Source organism: Anabrus simplex, chromosome 1 (genome assembly GCF_040414725.1).
Source record: "Anabrus simplex isolate iqAnaSimp1 chromosome 1, ASM4041472v1, whole genome shotgun sequence".
NCBI classification, from domain to species: domain Eukaryota; kingdom Metazoa; phylum Arthropoda; class Insecta; order Orthoptera; family Tettigoniidae; genus Anabrus; species Anabrus simplex.
In genome coordinates, this window is record NC_090265.1 from 543,952,691 (window position 1) to 543,972,957 (window position 20,267).

The window sequence follows — 20,267 nt, forward strand, 5'->3', positions numbered from 1 at the left end:
AACTAAAAATAGTACCAGACTTCAAATATTTAAGCATCACCCTGCAATCGAGTGCATATTGTTTCCCAAAACATGTCACAGAAAAGGCAATTCAAGCAATGATGGCAATGCATGAAATATAAGACATTAGATCACTCAGTCTGGAAACAGCAATGTTGCTTTTCAGAGTAAAAATTCTTCCAATAATGACTTATGGCATTGAAATTATATGGTCACATTTAACAATGAGGAACCTATCAACCTTGGAAAGGGTGAAAGCGAACTATATAAAGAAGGTGATAGGTGTATCAAAAATGACACGATCTAGACTTGTACATATATCTACTGGCAAGGGAATCATTTCTCGTAGAAGATCTCAGGACAAGTATGCCCCTACCGAACACCGGTGCATCAGAGAAACTGCTGGCAAAACTGACGGAGAAGAGAGAAGAAGTCCAACCAGACTTCTATGGCACAGGGGCAATGATAGATCGCTCATGGACAAAAGCTAATTTTGAATTAAGACATGTCGTTACAAGATTAGCAGTTCACGGTTTTCATCACCTACTCTGCAAATCAAAACACTTCCATGACCCAAGTATAGACTGTAAGTGCACACTATGTGGAAAAACGTGTGAACAGTCATCATCATCATCCTAAACCATCTCCAGTTTCCCGGGTGTGGTATATGAGCCTCCTCCATCTCATCCTGTCCTTGTACCATTCTTCCTCCACCAACCTGTCCCAATCATGACCGCTCAGCAGTACATCGTTCTTAACTAAATCTATCCATTTCCTTCGTGGCCTTCCCACGGGTCGTCTTCCTTCTACTTTGCTGTCAAATTCCTTCCTTGCAGTTCTGATTACTGGCATCCTCTTCATGTGACCAAACCACTTCAGTCTTGATATCTGAATCTTATTGAGGAGAGAATCATCTATTCCTACTTCTTCTCTAATTTTCTCATTCCTAATCTTATCTTTCCTGGTTTTCTGAATCATAGTGCGTAGGAATTTCATTTCAGCTAACTGAAGTTTGGAATTATCTCTATTGGTCAGTGTTGTGGTTTCGAGACTGTATGTAAGAACTGGTATATAATAGGACTTGTACAATGCCATTTTTTGAAAACTGGAACGCTGTCCAGTTGGGCTTCATTTAACATGACTATTGGTTTTGCTCCATCCCCATACACTTTCATCACCACCGTCTTGGTCTTTCTGATGTTTAAACCATATTTCTTAAACTCCTCATTCCAGCTTTGCACTCTCGCTCCCAATTCCTCTTCTGAGTCACTCCACATAGCAACATCATCTGCAAATGTGAAGGCTTTGATATCTCCATGTTCTTTCCTTTTAATAGATTTCATTACTACATCCATTACAATAATAGATAGAAGTGGTGACAATGAGCTGCCCTGCTGCATTCCTCTCTTTGTTTCTGTACCGGGCGGTACACCTCCACGCCGCTAATTCAAACATTGCGCCAGTTGAAACTCCTCTACTGGAGAAAGCCTGAACTTTAACAACCATATTAATTCTAAGGTTTCTCAGAAGATGTCTCTACGGTAAACTTTGAAGTGTTCTGAACTATGCCTGTTTCGATTTGTATTTGTTTGCTCTGTAGTAAGAAGTGTGAACATTCTCTTCTAGATGGCACTACGTAAGAACTATAATTGTGCACCCTAGTGCGAAATGAAGGAACTCTTTTTTGAAGAAATTTGGTATTCATAAGTTTGTTCTTTGTTAAATTTCTTTCAGTCATTGTTTGGGTTGGCAGTATAACCCTTCTCTTTCCGCCAGTTTGAATTTGACCAATGAGTAATTTCTGTAATTAATTTTCCACCAATCCTAGATGTCTTCTTCAGTTTTGACTTGTAATCTTTATTTAAAGATAAAAATTTCATTGTTCCATATTGAAATTATTGATGTTAAAAATTAAATGTGATACTGCATTTCTTTCTTTTAAGTATTGAATAGGTTGAACCTCCTTTTCAATTATTTAATTTTTAACATTTGTAATCTTTAGCCGACCAATAAAATTTTGTGGGCGGGTTGTAATCATTCATGAAACGTCTCAAATTTTCCGCGAGGGTATATAAACTGCTGATTTTCTGGTCTCGGGGCGACTTCAGTAACATCTCTCCTAGTATGATTATGTAGCAGGGGGGCGGGAAGCGCCTCTTTCTTCGGGCAGCAGTTCATCCATAAGGTAATGGCCGTTTAATAACTTCATTTCTCGCTAGCTCAGCAGTTTAACCCTCGGGGCAGGTTCGAAAACTTTTCAGGACATGAGACAATAGTGTGATACCACGGTAATTAGTACATTTTTGTCGGCTTCCTTTCTTGAACAGAGGTACAATGATGCCCATCTTCCAGTCCTCAGGAATAGTATTTTCCTCCCATATCTTGTTGAGCAGTCTGTAGAGCCATTGGATTCCTGGAATTCCTGCTGCTTTCAGCATATCTGCACTGAGTTCATCTATGCCCACTGCCTTTCCTTTCTTCATGCTCCTGAGTGCATTTTCAACCTCAAGCCATGTAATTGGTGGTTCAGTTGTGGTTCCTCGACTTGGCTCTCCTCTATCCGTTGTTATGTTTTCTGTATCTCCATTCAGCAGCTTTTCGAAATAGACCTTGAGTTCTTGTTTAATTTCTCCCTATTCTTGTGCCAGAGTTCCATCATCACATTCTATTGTTTTTATGGTCTCTTGATCCCTTCGCTTGTTTTTCACTACTCTGTATAGCAATTTCATATTTCCTCTACTGTCCTCTTCCAGTTTGTCTGCAAACTCATTCCACTTCTTCTCTTTTTCTTCCCTTCAATGTTCTGTACAGCAAGTTTCTTGTTCCTGTATACTCCTTGAAGTCTTTGTATTTCTTGTTCATTTCTTTCTTGTCCCTGTTTTTGTTTTTCCTTTTCCAGTGCCTTCTTTATTTGGTTTCTTTCTATCACTGCTGTTTTCACTCTATCATTCCACCATGGTGTCTCCTTTTTTCTTTTGATAAAACTCCACATAGGTTTTTGGCTTCTCCCACAAAGGTGTCTTTGAAGGCCTTCCACTCTTCATTAACGTTAGTTACTTCACCCTTCGGCAAACTCTGTTGAATCCTGTTTGTATTCTTCCTTTATTTGGACTTCTTGCAACTTCCAAGTTTTAACAACAATGTCTATAATTGATCATGCAAATATGTAACCCATCAATGTAATCTATATTCTCAGTTATGGCTATTTGGCTGCATTAAATATATTATTACTCTGTATAATAGTTTCTGATTTCCTCGACTATCTTGCTCAATTTTGTTAGTACACTCTCCCCAACATTCCCCTTTTTTCCTTGATACTCTCCTTTACTTGTAGTTTCAATCTTTTGTATTCCACATGTAACCTTTCTATCTTATTTTCATCTCTCTGATACATTTTTTTGCTTTTCCTTATCCATTTCTTTCTTCACCTTGTTCCTTTCTTTTATTTCTTTTTTTATCTTGTCTGTCCACCACCGTGTCACCTTTCCCTTAACCTTTGCTTTTGTTTCCCCGCATACCTCAGTTGCTGCTTCCACAAATGTCTGTCTTAAATTGTCCCACTCTTCTTCTCCACTTTGTATTTCCGTGATAGGCAACTTTTTTATCCAACCTTGGAATGTCATTCTTTTATCCTACTCCTCCAATTCCCAAATCCTGATCTTTGGTTTCTGCTTCAGTACAATTTTAGGGATTTTTACTTGTTTTAATTCCACAATTAATAATCTATGATCACCTTCCATACTTTCACTGGGGATTATCTTCGTATTCATGATGTATCTTCCCCATTCTCAGTCTGTTATAATAAAATCGATGAGTGTTTCATACTGTCCATCCCAACTACAACTATATCAGCTGATCTTATGGCTATTCCTCTTCATAAACCATGTGTCGTTTATTATCAGGTTATTTCTGATACAAAAGTCCAACAGTGTCTTTCCATCTTCATGTCTATCGCCATACCCACGTGGGCCCAGAACATTCTCAATATCCAATTCTATCAGTTCCCACAAGAGCATTCAGATCTCCCATTATCATGATTCCATCTCCAACAGTATGTGTTTCCAGTTCATTGAGGAAATCATATTCTTCCACGCTACGTCCTGTCTGTGGAGCATACACCTGTACTATCTTCAACAGTTCCTTGTTTACATGTATGTGCATTATTATAATTCTTTCATTTACATACTCAACTTCAGCTATTGGTTCAACATTCTGATTCACTACAAATTCCACTCCATTTCTTTTCTCTTTACTGTTACCCATCCAGTACAAGGTGTACCCCTTTCTTAGTTTCTTCATTCCTTTCCCTTTTCATTTTACTTCACTTAATCCCAGGATGTCAAGTTTTTGTCTCTCCATTAGATAAATCAATTCATTTTCCTTCCCATTCATTGTTAAAATATATATTGTTCCAAATTGGGTTTTGTTCTCTGATCTAACACTTGCACGAACATCAGCATTACCATCATACTGTGCAACTGTAGTCAGAGACTTGTCAGTTCCATTTCCATTTTTAAACTTCCATCCAAGGCTTGTATTATAGTTGAAAGCAAGTACAAATTTATTCATCTGCTGACCTGCTAAGCCTAAAGCATCCGAGGATTTTCTTTCGGGGTTTACTCCCTTAGCCTTTGAAGATCCCTCTTCTCCACAAGGCAGTGGTTCTTCTTCTAATTTTCTCCAGAGAGGATGGGTTGCCTCATCCACCATCTTCGCTATTCCAAAGGTTTCAGTCTCTGCCTAAGATGCTGTTAAGGTCTTCAACCGTAACCCTGGGCATGGGTTCAACGTTATACCCCATTGTAAGTCTACATTAGGAGTAAATATTCACATACAAAAAGTTCATCGTGAGAAAAGAAGAAATAAAATCTTAACACAATATTCTAGTAACATGATTGTTGGGGAAAGCTTACAGTTTACTCACTCAAATGGTCGCTGATAATGAAACCGAAAATAATCCTAAGAAGAGTTGGGAGGATAGGATTTCAAACATTATGCAAAACTGTGATGCTGATCAGCTGGAATCTTTTACTTATGAGGTTATGCAGTTCTTTTCAGATCAGGTAAATCAATTACCTGGCCCTCAACATCCTGCTATTAGATATTACAAAAGAAGAAATTTACAATATAATCGTAAATATGACCATAAAACCTTTAGTAATCCACAGCAGAGGTCTAAAAGGCAACAAGAGAAAAATAGAGAGCATTATGCCTATGAGGTAGCTCAATATCATTTCTATAATCAGAAACGGAAAATTGCTCGCAAAATTTTGGACAAAACTACTAAGGCCATTCTTGTAAAATCCCAATAACTGCGATTTTGTATCAGTTTGAAAAGACTTTTGGTACCAAAAATAACAATTTTCCTCTTTCTCTTATTTACCTGCTGATATTAATATTTCAGTAGATTATGTCCATAAGGCATTATACAAGATTAAAGTTGACACCTCACCAGGCCCAGATAATACTACAGTTCGTGTATTACAGCACCTCAAGGTTACTAAATTTCTGACGTTACTCATGAATACGATGCTTCATTTTTCCTATGTACCTACAAAACTAAAAATGGCCAGAACAATTTTAATACATAAGAGTGGAAACATAAATTATATTAAAGAATGGAGACCTAGAACCATATATTGGTGATTAGGAGAATAACTTAACAAATACTAGATATGAGACTGCGTTCATATGTCACACTAAGTCCTCATCAGCGTGGCTTCGTGCTGTTACCTGAAACTCATGTCAACGCTTCCCTCGCCTCCAGGATGTGAAACGTAACAAAAAGGATTATTAGGTCATTTTTTTAGATGTCACAAAAGCATTTTACTCTATCGGACATGACCATTTGATCCGAGGCTCGTTTGATTGTTGAAAGCAATGTTAATACGCTACCACTGGCTTGCTAGGCCTATAAAGGATCTTTGCGTTAATATTTTATTTACCGAGCTCGATAGCTGCAGTCGCTTAAGTGCGGCCAGTATCCAGTATTCGGGAGATAGTAGGTTTGAACCCCACTGTCGGCAGCCCTGAAGATGATTTTCCGTGGTTTCCCATTTTCACTCCAGGCAAATGCTGGGGCTGTACCTTAATTAAGGCCACGGCCGCTTCCTTCCCACTCCTAGCCCTTCCCTGCCCATCGTCGCCATAAGACCTATCTGTGTCGGTGCGACGTAAAGCAACTAGCAAAAAAAAATTTTAAAAATTTATTATGCACTAGCTGGTCAGTGCATTTCCTCATGTCAGTAAGGTTTATGGTTTAAGGTTTATGGGTAAAAAGAAGGAGGGACAAGATAAGAAATGAAACCATACAAAACACGCTACAGATCAACCCTCTAAAAGAAACTATGGACAGAAATAAGCTGAAATGGTTAGGCCAAGTCAAAAGAATGAGACAAGAAAGATTACCGAGAAGAGCTCTGGAATGGACAGAATCTGGAAAAAGACCAATTGGAAGACCACGAACAAGATGGAGGGATCAGGTGGAGGATGCCGTAAATCAGAGAGGACTACAGTGGCAGACAGTGATGAACGATAGAATGTGGGGAAAAAAGAGAAGATTGTTACAAAGAACACAGTTCAAACAGAAGCTGATCATAAGAAATCAAAACCCATCAAAATTAAGTGTGGCGTAGCTCATGGCTAGGCCTATCATGGATCTTTGCGTTAATATTTTGTTATGCACTAGCTGGTCAGTGCCTGACTTGCATTTCCTCATGTCAGTAAGGTTTATGGTTTAAGGTTTATTGCTGTTTAATTTAGCAATCAATACTGTAATACAAAATCTCACTGACCATGACATATGCCAACATTATGGCTATATTTTATCTGATGATCTACCACCATTATCCTCATTTGCTTTCGCAGATGACCTAGGTATACTCAGCAAAACCGAAAGTAATGCTACTACCTTGTTAAATTTAGCTGAAAGCAGCTTTGCAGAAATTGGTTTTCATATCGATCCTGTTAAAAGCAAATCTATAATCCTGAAGAAAGGAAAATTAACTAAAGGAAACTTCACTACACTTGAAGGATCAATAATCCCATCAATAAAAGCAAACAATGAACGAATCAAGTATTTAGGAATTGATTTCCACAACGAAATTTCTCTTGACAGGCATAAACTAATAAGCACAATAACTTCTGACTTAAATAATCTGGTAAAAACAAAACTTCTAAAACCAGAGCAAAAGATCACGATTATTAAAAAGTTTGTTTGGCCAGGTTTGATCTATCCTCTACAATGTGCCCCTCCGACACATTATCAAACGCTTTTCTTAAAGATTTGGACAAAATTATAAGACGTTCCGTAAAAGAAATAATGATGCTGCCAGATGATACTCCAAATTCGATGCTGTATAGTGCCAGAAAGATCAGAGGGATGCGAATAATTTACACAGAATGGGAAGCCAGTATACAGCATTACAATATTTGTAATTGGTTACTCCATATTCAGGACGTTCATCTACCATACGTAAGGAAGTTTTTTTTTGCTAGTTGCTTTACGTCGCACCGACACAGATAGGTCTTATCATTAAAAATTAAATAATTGAAGTTCAACCAATTCAATACATAAAAGAAAGAAATGTAGTAATTACATTCTTACTTAAATGGGACCGGTTTCGACCCTAGTCCAGGTCATCGTCAGCCGTAAAAACAAGTAGGCGAAATCACACAATGTTTATGAATATTGGAGAAATGGGTTAGTTTCACACTCTGTCAGGCACAAAGTCACAACACTATCAAATAATATATGAAGATTATAAATAAACTTGAAGTCGCAGACAAATAGATTTGTAGAAGCAAACCGCCAGTTCCCGCATGACCTTGAATGTGCCGCGCTGATCAACGGGAACTGGCGGTTTGCTTCTACAAATCTATTCGTCTGCGACTTCAAGTTTATTTATAATCTTCATACATTATTTGATAGTGTTGTGACTTTGTGCCTGACAGAGTGTGAAACTAACCCATTTCTCCAATATTCATAAACATTGTGTGATTTCGCCTACTTGTTTTTACGGCTGACGATGACCTGGACTAGGGTCGAAACCGGTCCCATTTAAATAAGAATGTAATTACTACATTTCTTTCTTTTATGTATTGAATTGGTTGAACTTCAATTATTTAATTTTTAATGTTAATAATTTCAATACGGAACAATGAAATTTTTATCTTTAAATAAACAGATAGGTCTTATGGCGATGATGAGGCAGGAAAGGGCTAGGAGTGGGAAGGAAGCGGCTGTGACCTTAATTAAGGTACAGCCCCAGCATTTGCCTGGTGTGAAAATGGGAAACCACGGAAAACCATTTTCAGGGCTGCCGACAGTGAGGTTCGAACCTACTATCTCCCGCATACTGGATACTGGCCGCACTTAAGCGACTGCAGCTATCGAGCTCGGTGCAAGTCGTTTATTCACAAGTAAAATTTGTTTCTTGCCACTCTGTACCAGAAGTCCAGACACATAAAGAAGAGGTTCTCAAAATTTTCTCTCAAGAAATTAAAGCTGTTTTGCTTCTCAAAAATGTGCAGCTATCCTAACACTGAAAAGTTGGTGTGTAGGAATGTAAAAATAAAATCACTGTTCCTTCCTCCCTCCATATTACTATCCTTAATTCTGCAGCTCAATGGAAGGAGACAAATACCACAACTTCAGCCAATGGGGGATAACACTATTTCAAGACATGGAACCTGAAAACAACTTTAAACGTTTTGAGAAATCAGATTTCTATGCAACCATAAAGAGGGCAAGGGATGATCTTAATGAAAATGACAATGAAGAATGGCTATACAATGATGGTGATCCATCCAGATTATAAAACTCTAACCCAAGAATGGATAGCAGAAAGTGTTCTGCAGGTCAAGAAAGAAGACAATGATGTCAAAGAGGAATATTGGCTTCATTCTCCCATGTTATCAGAAATAATAAATCATACAATGAATATCTTCAGGCCTACAAGTGCTAGCATATTAAGAAACAACATGCAAGTGGGATCGGCAAAGCACAGTCCAAGTGGAGACAGTAACCGCTGTCCTCTGCAATAAAAAGGTCCTCGAATACCTGAAGGCTAAAATGTACAAAACTGTAATAAGACCAATTGCTCTCTATGGAGCAGAATGACACTCTCTGAAGAGGAAACATGGACAGATCCTCCACACTATGCAGATGAGAATGTTGTGGTGGTCACAGAGACTGACTCTCTCTGACCATGTCAGAAATGAAGATGTGCAGTGGAGACTTGATGTGCCACAAATCGTAGAGAAAACAAGAGAGGCTCAACTCTGGTGATATGACCATGGTATGCAAAACAATGATAATTTCATGATAAAAACAGCCCTCTAACTTGACCCAGGAAGACGCCAACCACTGGGAAGATTTCTTTGAGATCATTTAGGAAAAGGCTAGGAAAGCAACAGTTAGGGAATCTGCCACCTGGGCGACTGCCCTAAATGCAGATCAGTATTCATTCATTCACACCTATGTGGTGGATGGACATCTTTGTGGAATATATGCGTGCTCTGAACCTCAACCCTCAAGACGTCCTAGACAGGGCCAGATGGTCAACATGTAGCACAATGGCACACAACATTTGACGGGAAAAATGCTAGAAGAGAGAGAGAGAATGTGCAAGTGAAGATTCTTTCCGTCCACTTGTTCAAAGTAACTTTCAGTCATCAAGTAAATTATGTCACTATCATCAATTTTTAAAATTCATCAGAAACAAACAAAAATCTAACTATATCAAAGTGTGTGTACCTTGTTACCACAGGGCTAATACAGAATAAAAAATTTCAGTAAAATAATATTACAGTTCATTTTATTTCAAAAATCTGCAATGTGACAGACACTCCTTAGCCCCTAACTTACTGCACATGAAACCTTCTACTTTGTTCTAATAATTTATGAAGACATTTGACCATAATTACATTAATTTAGTATACCTACACTCTGATAATTTTCAAAACAGTATAGATTGGCAGGATTTACTAGGAAGTAAAATTAAGCTTGAAATATAGCATGACAGACAGAGCAGATTGATCCAAAGAGAAATATCAGCCTTCCCCAACAACACCATGACTTTTGATAAAGATGATGAAATTCCAGTGATGAAAATTGGACATTAAAGCACAGTAACAATATATTTTAGACAGTCTGCTTGATAACTAAAATTCCTCAGATATCCGTCAAACTACTACTAATAAATTAGATGAAGAGAGTTGAAAAATTTCTGGAAAAAGTTACCCCATAAATACTTAAAACATACCGAGTATAACAATACGTAACTACATATAAATATTTACTGGCATTTTTAATACAGCAGTTTAATCACAGTCCAATTATTATACAATACCTCCATTGCATGGTGACACTCTGCTGCCTTGCTCTCCTTCAGAGTCAGATTCTTCTTCATCTCCATCTTTGTCTCCAGCTAGCATCCGGCTCACATCACGATCTACTTCAGAGCCAGTATAACCTTCCAGCAACAGCTGTGATGGAAATGCTGAGACACGACCTCCTTGCAGAGCTTCAAGTCGTTGCTCAAGTTCAGAGATTCTGGTGGCCAAGATCCTGTGCAGTAAAATGAATCAATATAAACCTAAAACTGGACAAAACATTTTAAATTATGTTGCATTTAGCATTAACAGTTAATTTAGGAGTGAAATACTGATCTCTTTTTCAAGTCTTCCCATTTACTGTTTCTTTTATTTTTTTTATTTTTGCAATTTCATAGTCCAAGGAACCTCTTAAGGTATATCTGTAAGTAACATGAAATAATGTACAGTATTATGCCTCTCTCTTTCTGTGTAGTGTAAGTAATACAAGAAATTAAAACTCTCATAAGAATCATTTCTTGAGACAAAAGGAGCATATAACTGTGATGGTTTAATAAGAACTAAGCTAAAAAATTCAACTTCAAAGACTGGAACTCAACCTTGAAAATATCTATTAACACTGTCCACTAAACAACAGTGGAAACTCCAAAGAGGAGAAACGTAACATTCTAGGTGTAAGAAGCAACTTGGAGTTCTGATGCAGAATTATTTGATAAGATAATCAGTTATGTGGAGAATGACTCAGAAAGGAACATGATTGTTGTGAGTGATCCCAGTTTACCAAATGTTAACTGAATGACAAAGCATAACCAACAAAAGGCAAATAACTGATCTGGGAAGGATAGCTGAATCAGAAAGCGATGGAACCAACTAGAAGGAAGAATGTGGTACTGATAAAAGCAGTAGTGGTAATTAAAAATAACTGTGATGGAAAGGAAGGTTGCAAAAGTAGAAGTATTGAGCAGTACCAAATGGTTGCTAAGAGAGGCATGAGGGAGTTGTTAAAAATGTATTATAACCAGTAGAAAAAGGTAAACAGCCTATGGGAAGGGTTTAAGGCAATTGTTCAGGAGTGCAAAAACAGGTATGTACCTTTAAAAGTGGTGAGAAATGCTAAAGACCCATTATAACAGAGAAATAATGAGTTTAAGAAGGCGGTGCAGATTAGAAATAAATGTTAGGAAATGGTTGTGGAAGTAAGGGGTGATATAAACTTACTAGGAAAATGAATTTAGCGAAAAAGTCAGCTTAGTATAACACGATGGCAAGCATACTTGGCATCGTGCAAGATTTTGTGAAAGTACTTTAAGGCAGAAACAGATTTCAGGAAAGACATTCCATAACCATCTTGGAACCTCAAACAAAATCAAATGTAAATTACCTGAATTTCATAGCCACCTTCAATGCTAATTCTCTTCATAAAACTGGAAAGTTTTACAGACACTCTCAGAAATCACTGAATTATATAATGGCACTTCAGGAGACCAGATATATAGATGAAAACAACTTCAATTCTGAAGGTTTCAGGATATACAAGGGAAAAGTTGGTGAAAGAGTCATGAAAAACATGCCACACCTTGGAACTGACTTCATAATAAACAAGAACGTCCTGGATCCCACAGTCCACTTTGAGTCTCAATCTGAAAGATTTTCAACTTTGGTTTTCAAATCTACCAATAGAATATACAATATCATGAATGCCCATGCCCCCCTAAATGAGGACAACAGAAAGAACAAGGAGAAAGTGGAACTCTTTTGGGATCAGTTGGACGATGTCATCCAAAGGGTACCTGAAAAGCACATCATACTAATGGAAGACTTCATCGCCCAGATAGGGAAGGAGAGAAAGTATCAACATGTAGTTGGGAAATCGTAGGAGTCATCAGCAGTTACTCGTTTTCGAGTTTACAGATTTCCTGGCTAATAGCTCACTTCAATTCACAGCAGTTTGTGTTTAAACTTCCAGTGATTGTACAGGCCAATATTTGCGTAGAAAATACGCCCACACATTGCGCAGCTGAAGGACAGGGAAGATCTTGGCTGGGTTTGGCGATGTTTGCATTCCTGTTGCTTCATACCTTCATGTCATTACATGTTATAAATCTCATTCTGTATTGACGGTTATCACTTTACAAGTAAAAAGTATTTATATGATCCTCCTTTTCAATACAAAACAACCATCTACATTAGGACGATATCTATACATGCTTCAGCCTAATCTAAAGTCCATCCTCAGTAGAAGCTCAATATTACAGTTATACAAACAAATTAAAAATACTGATGAAGTGTGTGGAATTAAAATACAATGATCATGATTGACAAAGTATAAACATGTTGAGGTAAAAAATCCTCTCGTCTGAAAACTCATTTGATTGACTAGATTCACAAGGCCGAAGTCCCCATAAGGTCCATTATTAATTTCAGAAATAGTCTGATGTACAAAATATCTCAGTACATTCATAGTTTTCTCAAAACACTATTTTTTCCAAGCTAATACATCAGTTAAAAATTCCCTAGAACTTTGTAATAGAATTAAAGATCTTACTTTACCAAACCATTACACTCTTCATCCCTTTGACATTGTTAATATGTACGCGAATGTACCTATTAACAAAAACCATTAAATTAGTAAAAACTAATCTTTCCAAATTCAGTAAACTGACTGTAGGTGAGATAGATGAGTTTGTTCACATGCTCAAATTTACATTAAATAATAATTTCTTCACTTTTAATAATACTGTATACCAACAGAAGGGTCTTCCTATGGGGTCACCGGCCTCGGAATTCCTTGATGATATTTACGTTGATTTTCTTGAACACACTAATATCATAGGCAAAATTAACGGTATCAAACATTGGACACTCTATGTTGATGACACTTTTATTACCCTAGATTCCGATACTATAGATATCAATACAGTACTTGAATTACTTAATAGCTTTGACCCTCATATAAAGTTCACGATAGAATCCAAAAACAACAACTCTCTTAATTATCTCAATCTATCACTCGCAATCATAATAAAACTCATTCCTTTTGCATCCACGGATACAGAAGAAGGCAGCTTTTAATAGTATGATTTTCAGAGCACTTACTGTTCCTTTGTACCATAAGAATTTCAGGAAAGAAATCAACACCATTTATACAATAGCTGAATGTAATGGTTACAGTAAAGCCTTCGTGAACAAAATTCTTAATAAATTTAGAAGTAAACCCAAGACCACTTCGGAAAAAGAACCTCCCCCTAAAGAGAAGTTTACCATATTGACCTTTAATAATAACAACATATATCCAATTTCTATTTTTAAAAAGCATAAGTTAAAAATAGCTTTCAAGACCACTCACACCAATGCTAACATAGTTTTTAATTCTCATACCATCAATGGCAAAAGCAAATTTACGAACTCTGGGGTATACAAATTAAAGTGCCAGTCTTGTTTTTCAACGTACGCAGGACAAACAGCCCGTAGTTTCAATATAAGATACACCAAACATCTTAACGCCTTGAAGTACTGCATAACTGCTACTCAACCATGAGCAAACATTGTAAGGAACAAAATCATAAATTGACTGTCTAGTGTTCGCAGATGATATGGCAATTCTGGCAGAAGATGCAGAAACTGCTAAGGTACAGATTGAAACACTTCAAGAGATTGCTGTAAAGACAGGACTTCATATATCGTTTGAAAAAGAGGAACTAATGATTCAGAGCAAAAGTGACCCGACAAAGACTATGGTCACATTAAATACCAAGGAGAGTGGATAATGCCAACAGGACTACCAGGATTACAAAATAGGGCAAGAAAGATGGAAATAGCATACCATTTATGTCAAAGTGTCTATTTTTTAAAAAATCAATGTCAATCACTGCGAAACTCAGACATTACAACAACTGTGATAAAGCCAGAAATTTTGTATGCAATTGAATGCATTCCACTGAACAGAAAAGGATTACTAGAGAATATTGAGAAAAAAAAGAGAAAAAATCTTGAGGAAGATACTAGGGCCTAGGAAAGTAGGACAAGAATTTAGACTGCGACTAAATGAGGAACTATACAAAAGGACCGAGAAAATCACAACATCCTTTAAAAAGAGAAGACTTTGCTTCTATGGACACATTAAAAGAATGACAAGAGAGAGAACAGCCAAGAGAATTCTGGAGTACATGGAGAGCAGGAAGACGCAAACTAACTCACTTAAAGGAATCAAGGAGGACCTGGAATAAAAGAACATACCACAGGAGGCAGCATACAATAGACAAGAATACAGGATGGTCATCAACAAAATTAAGGGATTCCAAGATCGAATGAGTAGAAAACGGACCGGCAAAACCTGGTCGCTAGAACGCAAGGCAGCCCATTCCGAAAGGATGAAGAAGTATCAAATCAAAATCTCTTTATTTGCAAATGAGGTGTCTACCTCGGTGGCAAATGGTACACTAAAATACATTATTGTCAAGCACTAAATATTAAATTAACAAGAGAAGAAAATTTTTCCTATAATACAATATTATACAATTTACGCTAACAATGTTTTCTATTAAACACACAGCTCATCCTTAATAAATTTATATTGTTTACAAAATTCTAATTATAATATCTCCTGTACTACTTACAAATATAGTCAACTGATATACGTATGTGGAATTGCTTCAAATGATACTATAAAACTGGTATAACATTAATATTTACATTGCATTTATTTATTTACTTTTTTTTTTACCCGTTCTGGATCCTAAGTAGCATAACGACCTGCTGCGTCTTAACCAGAGCCCCTTTTGCCACCACTTTTCAGAGTTCCTGAAGGGCCTTCACAGCTACCGTAGCGGTCCCAGGGCCCTCGAAGTCCCCACTGTACTTCACCCCTACAGGCAGTCCCCTACTTTGGCTGTCCAAACTCCTTAGACCAGGGGATGGAATTAATTTATTCACACACATTTTTTTTTTTTTTATTTACAATAACCTGCACCGGTCGAATGCCCTCTAACACTTCATTTATTTTCTCTGTTGCTGTTTATTCTCTTCTTGAATATCTGTACAGATTTTGGAAAAGGATCAAACACTACCCCTGGTAAACTGTTCCACTCCTTCACACCCTTCCCAATGAATGAAAATTTACCCCAATCGCTTCTGCTAAAATTCCTTCTAATTTTATATTTGTGGTCAGTCCTGCCGATATAATTATTTTCCAACTGAAGCCTCTCACGGATATCTCCCCATGCTGCTTCTCCTGTATAGGCTCTATACAATCCTGTAAGTCTAGTTTTCTCCCTTCTCTTACTTAAAGTTTCCCACCCAAGTTCCTTTAACATTTCTGATACACTACTCTTTCTCCTGAAATCCCCTGTTACAAATCTTGCTGCTTTCCTCTGCGCACTATCTATTTCTTTTATTAGGTATTCTTGGTGAGGATCCCAAACACTGTTTGCATATTCCAATAATGGACGAACCATACTCAAGTAACTTTTTTCTTTTAATTCTTTGTTGCATCCTTTAAGTAGCCTCATTATGACATGTAATGATCTGTATGCTTTCCCAACAATGTCATCAATATGACCCTTCCAGTGCAAATTACTTTCAAATCTCACACCTAAGTATTTGCACTTGCCATCTTTTGGGATAACTACCTCATCCAAAGTATATTCAAATTCAGTTTTAAAGCTCCTGTTTGTAAAAGTTGTAACAGTTGATTTGCCTCCATTAACCTTCATATTATTTTCTTCAACCCATTGTTGGATACTTTCAAGGTCCCTTTGTAATTCTGAACAATCCTCAATGTTGTTTATTTCTCTATAAACAATTATGTCATCTGCATACAATCTTATTTTTTGATGTTATATTGTTCCCTAAATCATTTGCGTATATTAAGAAAAGTAACGGACCAATTATACTACCCTGTGCAATTCCCTTCCAAACTTTCTCTTCCTGCGATACATTATTTCCTACTTTGACTTTCTGAACCCTTGAATTTAGAAATGCTTTTATCCAACGTGTAACCCTTACGTCCAATCCTATTCCCTCCAATTTCTTTAATAATATTCCATGTTCCACTCTATCAAAGGCTTTGGAAAGATCTATGGCTATGCAATCTAACTGACCTCCTGAATCCAACTGATCTGATATGTCCTGCTGAAATCCCACCAGTTGTGCCTCACAAGAAAATTTCTTTCTAAATCCATACTGGCTCCTCATGAACCAATTTTTATTATCACATATCCCTCTGATGTACTTCGATATTAAACTCTCCAGAATTTTACAAACTATACTGGTCAGGCTGATTGGTCTGTAGTTCTCTGGTTTCCTTTTATCACCCTTTCCTTTATAAATTGGTATTATTATAGATTCCTTCCATTCCTTTGGTATTACACTATTATTTATGACATAGTCAAAGAGAAATTTTAAATAAGGCACTATGTACCACCCCATTGTCTTTAATACCTCCCCAGTAATTTGATCACTTCCTGCAGCTTTTCCTTGCTGAAGCAGTTGGATTTCTCTGAAAATATCTTCGTTTGTGAATGAGAAGCTTCTTGTTTCCCTCTGTCTCTCTCCCTCTCTATCTTCTGTTTCGGTTTCCAACTCTTGACAATCATCTACTGAATCTCTAAATTCCCTACTAAATAGGTTTGCTTTCTCAGTATCTGTTAAATAGTGTTCACCCCCTTCTCCCACCATTGTAGGAATTTGGACTCCTTTTCCTTTTTGATTCCTGATATATGAATACAGCTTTTTCCATTTCCCTTTGTGGTCATTACCCTCTTGAAGTATGCCATTCATATAATTCTCTTTTGCTTCCTTTTTCACTCTATTCAGTTCCCTCATTAGCTGTTTTCTAGTTTCTCTACTCTCCCTACCCTCTTTGATTTTCCTGTTTACTATTCTACATTTTCTTTTTAATTTTCTTATTTCCCTTGTATAATAAACAGGGTCTGAGGTCATTTTACCCTTCTTAACAGGTACAAATCTCTTCTCTCCTTCCCAAATAATTCCTTTAAATTTAGCCCAAAGTGTATCCACGTTACTCCCTTCACTTATCCAACAACTGAATTGTGATTTAAGGTAAGTCCCAAATTCATCAACTTTAGTATTTCTGTACAATTTCTTGTCTTGTGTAACCCTCTTATTAAGCCTTTTTGGTACGAGTCCTACATCCATTATTACAGCCTTATGGTCTCCTATTCCTTCAATTACCTCGGTTTTATCAACAATTTCCCATGGTTTAACCAAGAATACATCTAGTAAGTTATTGAGACGAGTCGGTTCTTGTACTACTTGTGTAAATCCTCCCTCCCAAATTAACTTATTTGCCAGTTTCTGTTCATGGGCTTCACTTGCAGCTCCTTTCCATTCAACTTCAGGCAAATTTAGATCTCCCCCAATTATTACCATATCATTATTATTGTTTTTATGAGTATAATCTATTATTTTTTCAAAGATTTCCATGTCTCTTTCCTCTCTTCCAGGCCTGTATGTTCCTATAATTCCCACCTCCTTCATATTATCACAAACTAATTTTATCCCTAATATTTCATCCCTTTCATCGGTAAACCATTCATGTGAACAGTAAGTTTCCTTCACCAGAATAAACACCCCCCCTCCCTTTTTATCTCCTCGGTCTCTACGATAGACTGTGTACCCTTCTGGAAATACTTCTCTATTACCCACCCCTTCTTTCAACCACGATTCCACTCCTATCACCACATCAGTCTCATAAGATTCCATCAATGTACCGAATTTTAATTGTTTATTTACTACACTTTGACAGTTTACCAAGAGCAATCTCAGACCCCCTTCCTCCCTAAAACTTGACTGTTGCAATTGGGTAACTTGAAATTCCTTACTATCCTGAGTTTCTTTTTCTAGTTGACTGAGCCAGCTTGAAGTACAGCTGGCTCTTTCTACTAGTTTTCCTGGTCAGTATTATAACTCAAGGGAGTTGCCTGTTTTACAGTACATATCTTAAGATTAATAAAATCTAGAACAATATTTGCTATCTTTCGTTTACCTGAATTGTTTAGATGGAGGCCATGCTTTGTATAACAGTATCTCTCAAAACTGCTGCATTCAATAACCTGAGTATTCCGAAAATGTTTACAAATTTTAACAATATCTGTATTGACCTTGTCCACTTCAATGTTCACACACGAGTCTCTACTCAAATCATGCCTGTGGGGCACGTTCACTACAAAAACGTTAGTGTGGGTCAGCTTCCCTAGTGTATGTTTAAGTTGTGATCTTACATTCTTGGCGTCGTCGCGAGCTACGTCGTTCGTCCCACCGATGATAAGCACTGCATCGCCGCTCCCAAAGTTCCTAGTTGCTGCTTCTACGTTTTCCACAACACTGCTGATAGAAGCTCCTGGATATATTTCTCCGGTTGCTGCTATATTCTCGTCGTTAATAACTCCCGCAATTCCCCTTCCTTGGCTATCACCAAACACAGCTACCTTCGCTGATTTAGGCTTAACTGGGTCTTGAATCTGAATTCTAGGCCTAAATTTTAAACTCGGCACGGCAACGGATCGCGATGATTTGGTTTCACGCACGCGATCACTTTCTTCCAGGATTAGATTATTTAGGGCAGAAAACCTATTTCTAATGTTTATTTCCGGAAATTCAGTTGTAGATTTCTTCTTAGCCGGCCATCCACGAACTACTTGACACCACGTGCTCGAGTTTGTTACTTGTACCGGTATATCACTCGAAGAATGGTCAGTCCCAAATTCTAGCGATTGCAGTCTTTCTTTTAATTCTTGATTTTCAACTTTAAGAGTCTCATTGTCCTTTTTTAGAATGTTTATAATTTCTAATGCACTTTTATATTCCTCATCGACTGTTTTCGGTGCTTCGTCAACGCCGTCCCCAACAACAACATTCCGAACACACTGCTCACAAATCCAGTCAACATTTTCATTAGTTTTTACGTCTCTAGGGCAATTTCCACACTTATAATGCCACCATCGATCACATGAATCACACAACATTCCATTTTTCACTAATTTTCGACATTTTCCGCACTTTTCGTCACATTTTACGGTTAATTTACTCGGAGAATAAAACACTACGTCGTCATTACCGGGCGCCATTTTGAAAAGAAAAAAAAAATGTTTTATTGGAAACCTTTGTCCCGCTCATCTGTCAACAATTTATTAATAAAAACGAGTTTCACTACCGACATTCTAGAACTAGACCCGCCCTTCCCTCAATATCCTCCTCCCGTACTTTACCCCTCCTCCTTCCCCCTTTCTCTTCCCCAGTCAACCACATCAGCTCTGACACGCTGTAAGCTACACACAAGCTTAGTGTCAATGTGACATGAGACCGACAAGGTCGTACCATTTGAGACGACAGCCTTTTAACAAGTAAGTTGATTGAGCCTTTTCTTTTCACGCGATATATTTTGTTTTTGTTTCATCCATTCGTTCTCTTCTTTCCCACTACAGATGATGCACACTTATTATTTCATTTATTGACAGTCTCACTATGCTGCGCAACGGTGTTTCACTTTTTAAAATGAATCAGGAAGTTTTATATTAATCAAACGAGTTTTCAGACGAGAAGATTTTTTTACCTCAACATATTTTTACTTTGTCAATAATGATCATTGTATTTTAATTCCACACACTTCATCAGTATTTTTAATTTGTTTGTTTAAATGTAATATTGAGCTTCTACTGAGGATGGCCTTTAGATTAGGCTGAAATATGTATAGATATCGTCCCATCTAATATAGATGGTTGTTTTGTATTGAAAAGGAGGATCATATAAATACTTTTGGTTTGTAAAGTATCTTCATGTCTGCGGCATTCTTGTTCGAAGTGATGAACTGAGGCACAGACACTTTGCGCCCAAAGTAAACAGTCCTTAGCAAGTGTTGTGGGTTTATTTCTGCCATCTTTATGGTTTGTTTCAGTTGGTCATTCAAACGTCTC

At 37.3% G+C, this 20,267-nt stretch overlaps 1 protein-coding gene across 1 annotated transcript in view; it reads right to left on the minus strand.

The window, feature by feature from the left end:
* The window catches only part of LOC136857108 (coiled-coil domain-containing protein 149), a 94,062-nt gene that overhangs the window by 32,258 nt on the left and 41,537 nt on the right, over positions 1-20,267 (minus strand). The window contains exon 9 of the mRNA XM_067135506.2: positions 10,353-10,570. Coding sequence (XP_066991607.1) covers positions 10,353-10,570 — 218 coding nt within the window. The remainder of the gene's footprint in view (positions 1-10,352; positions 10,571-20,267) is intronic.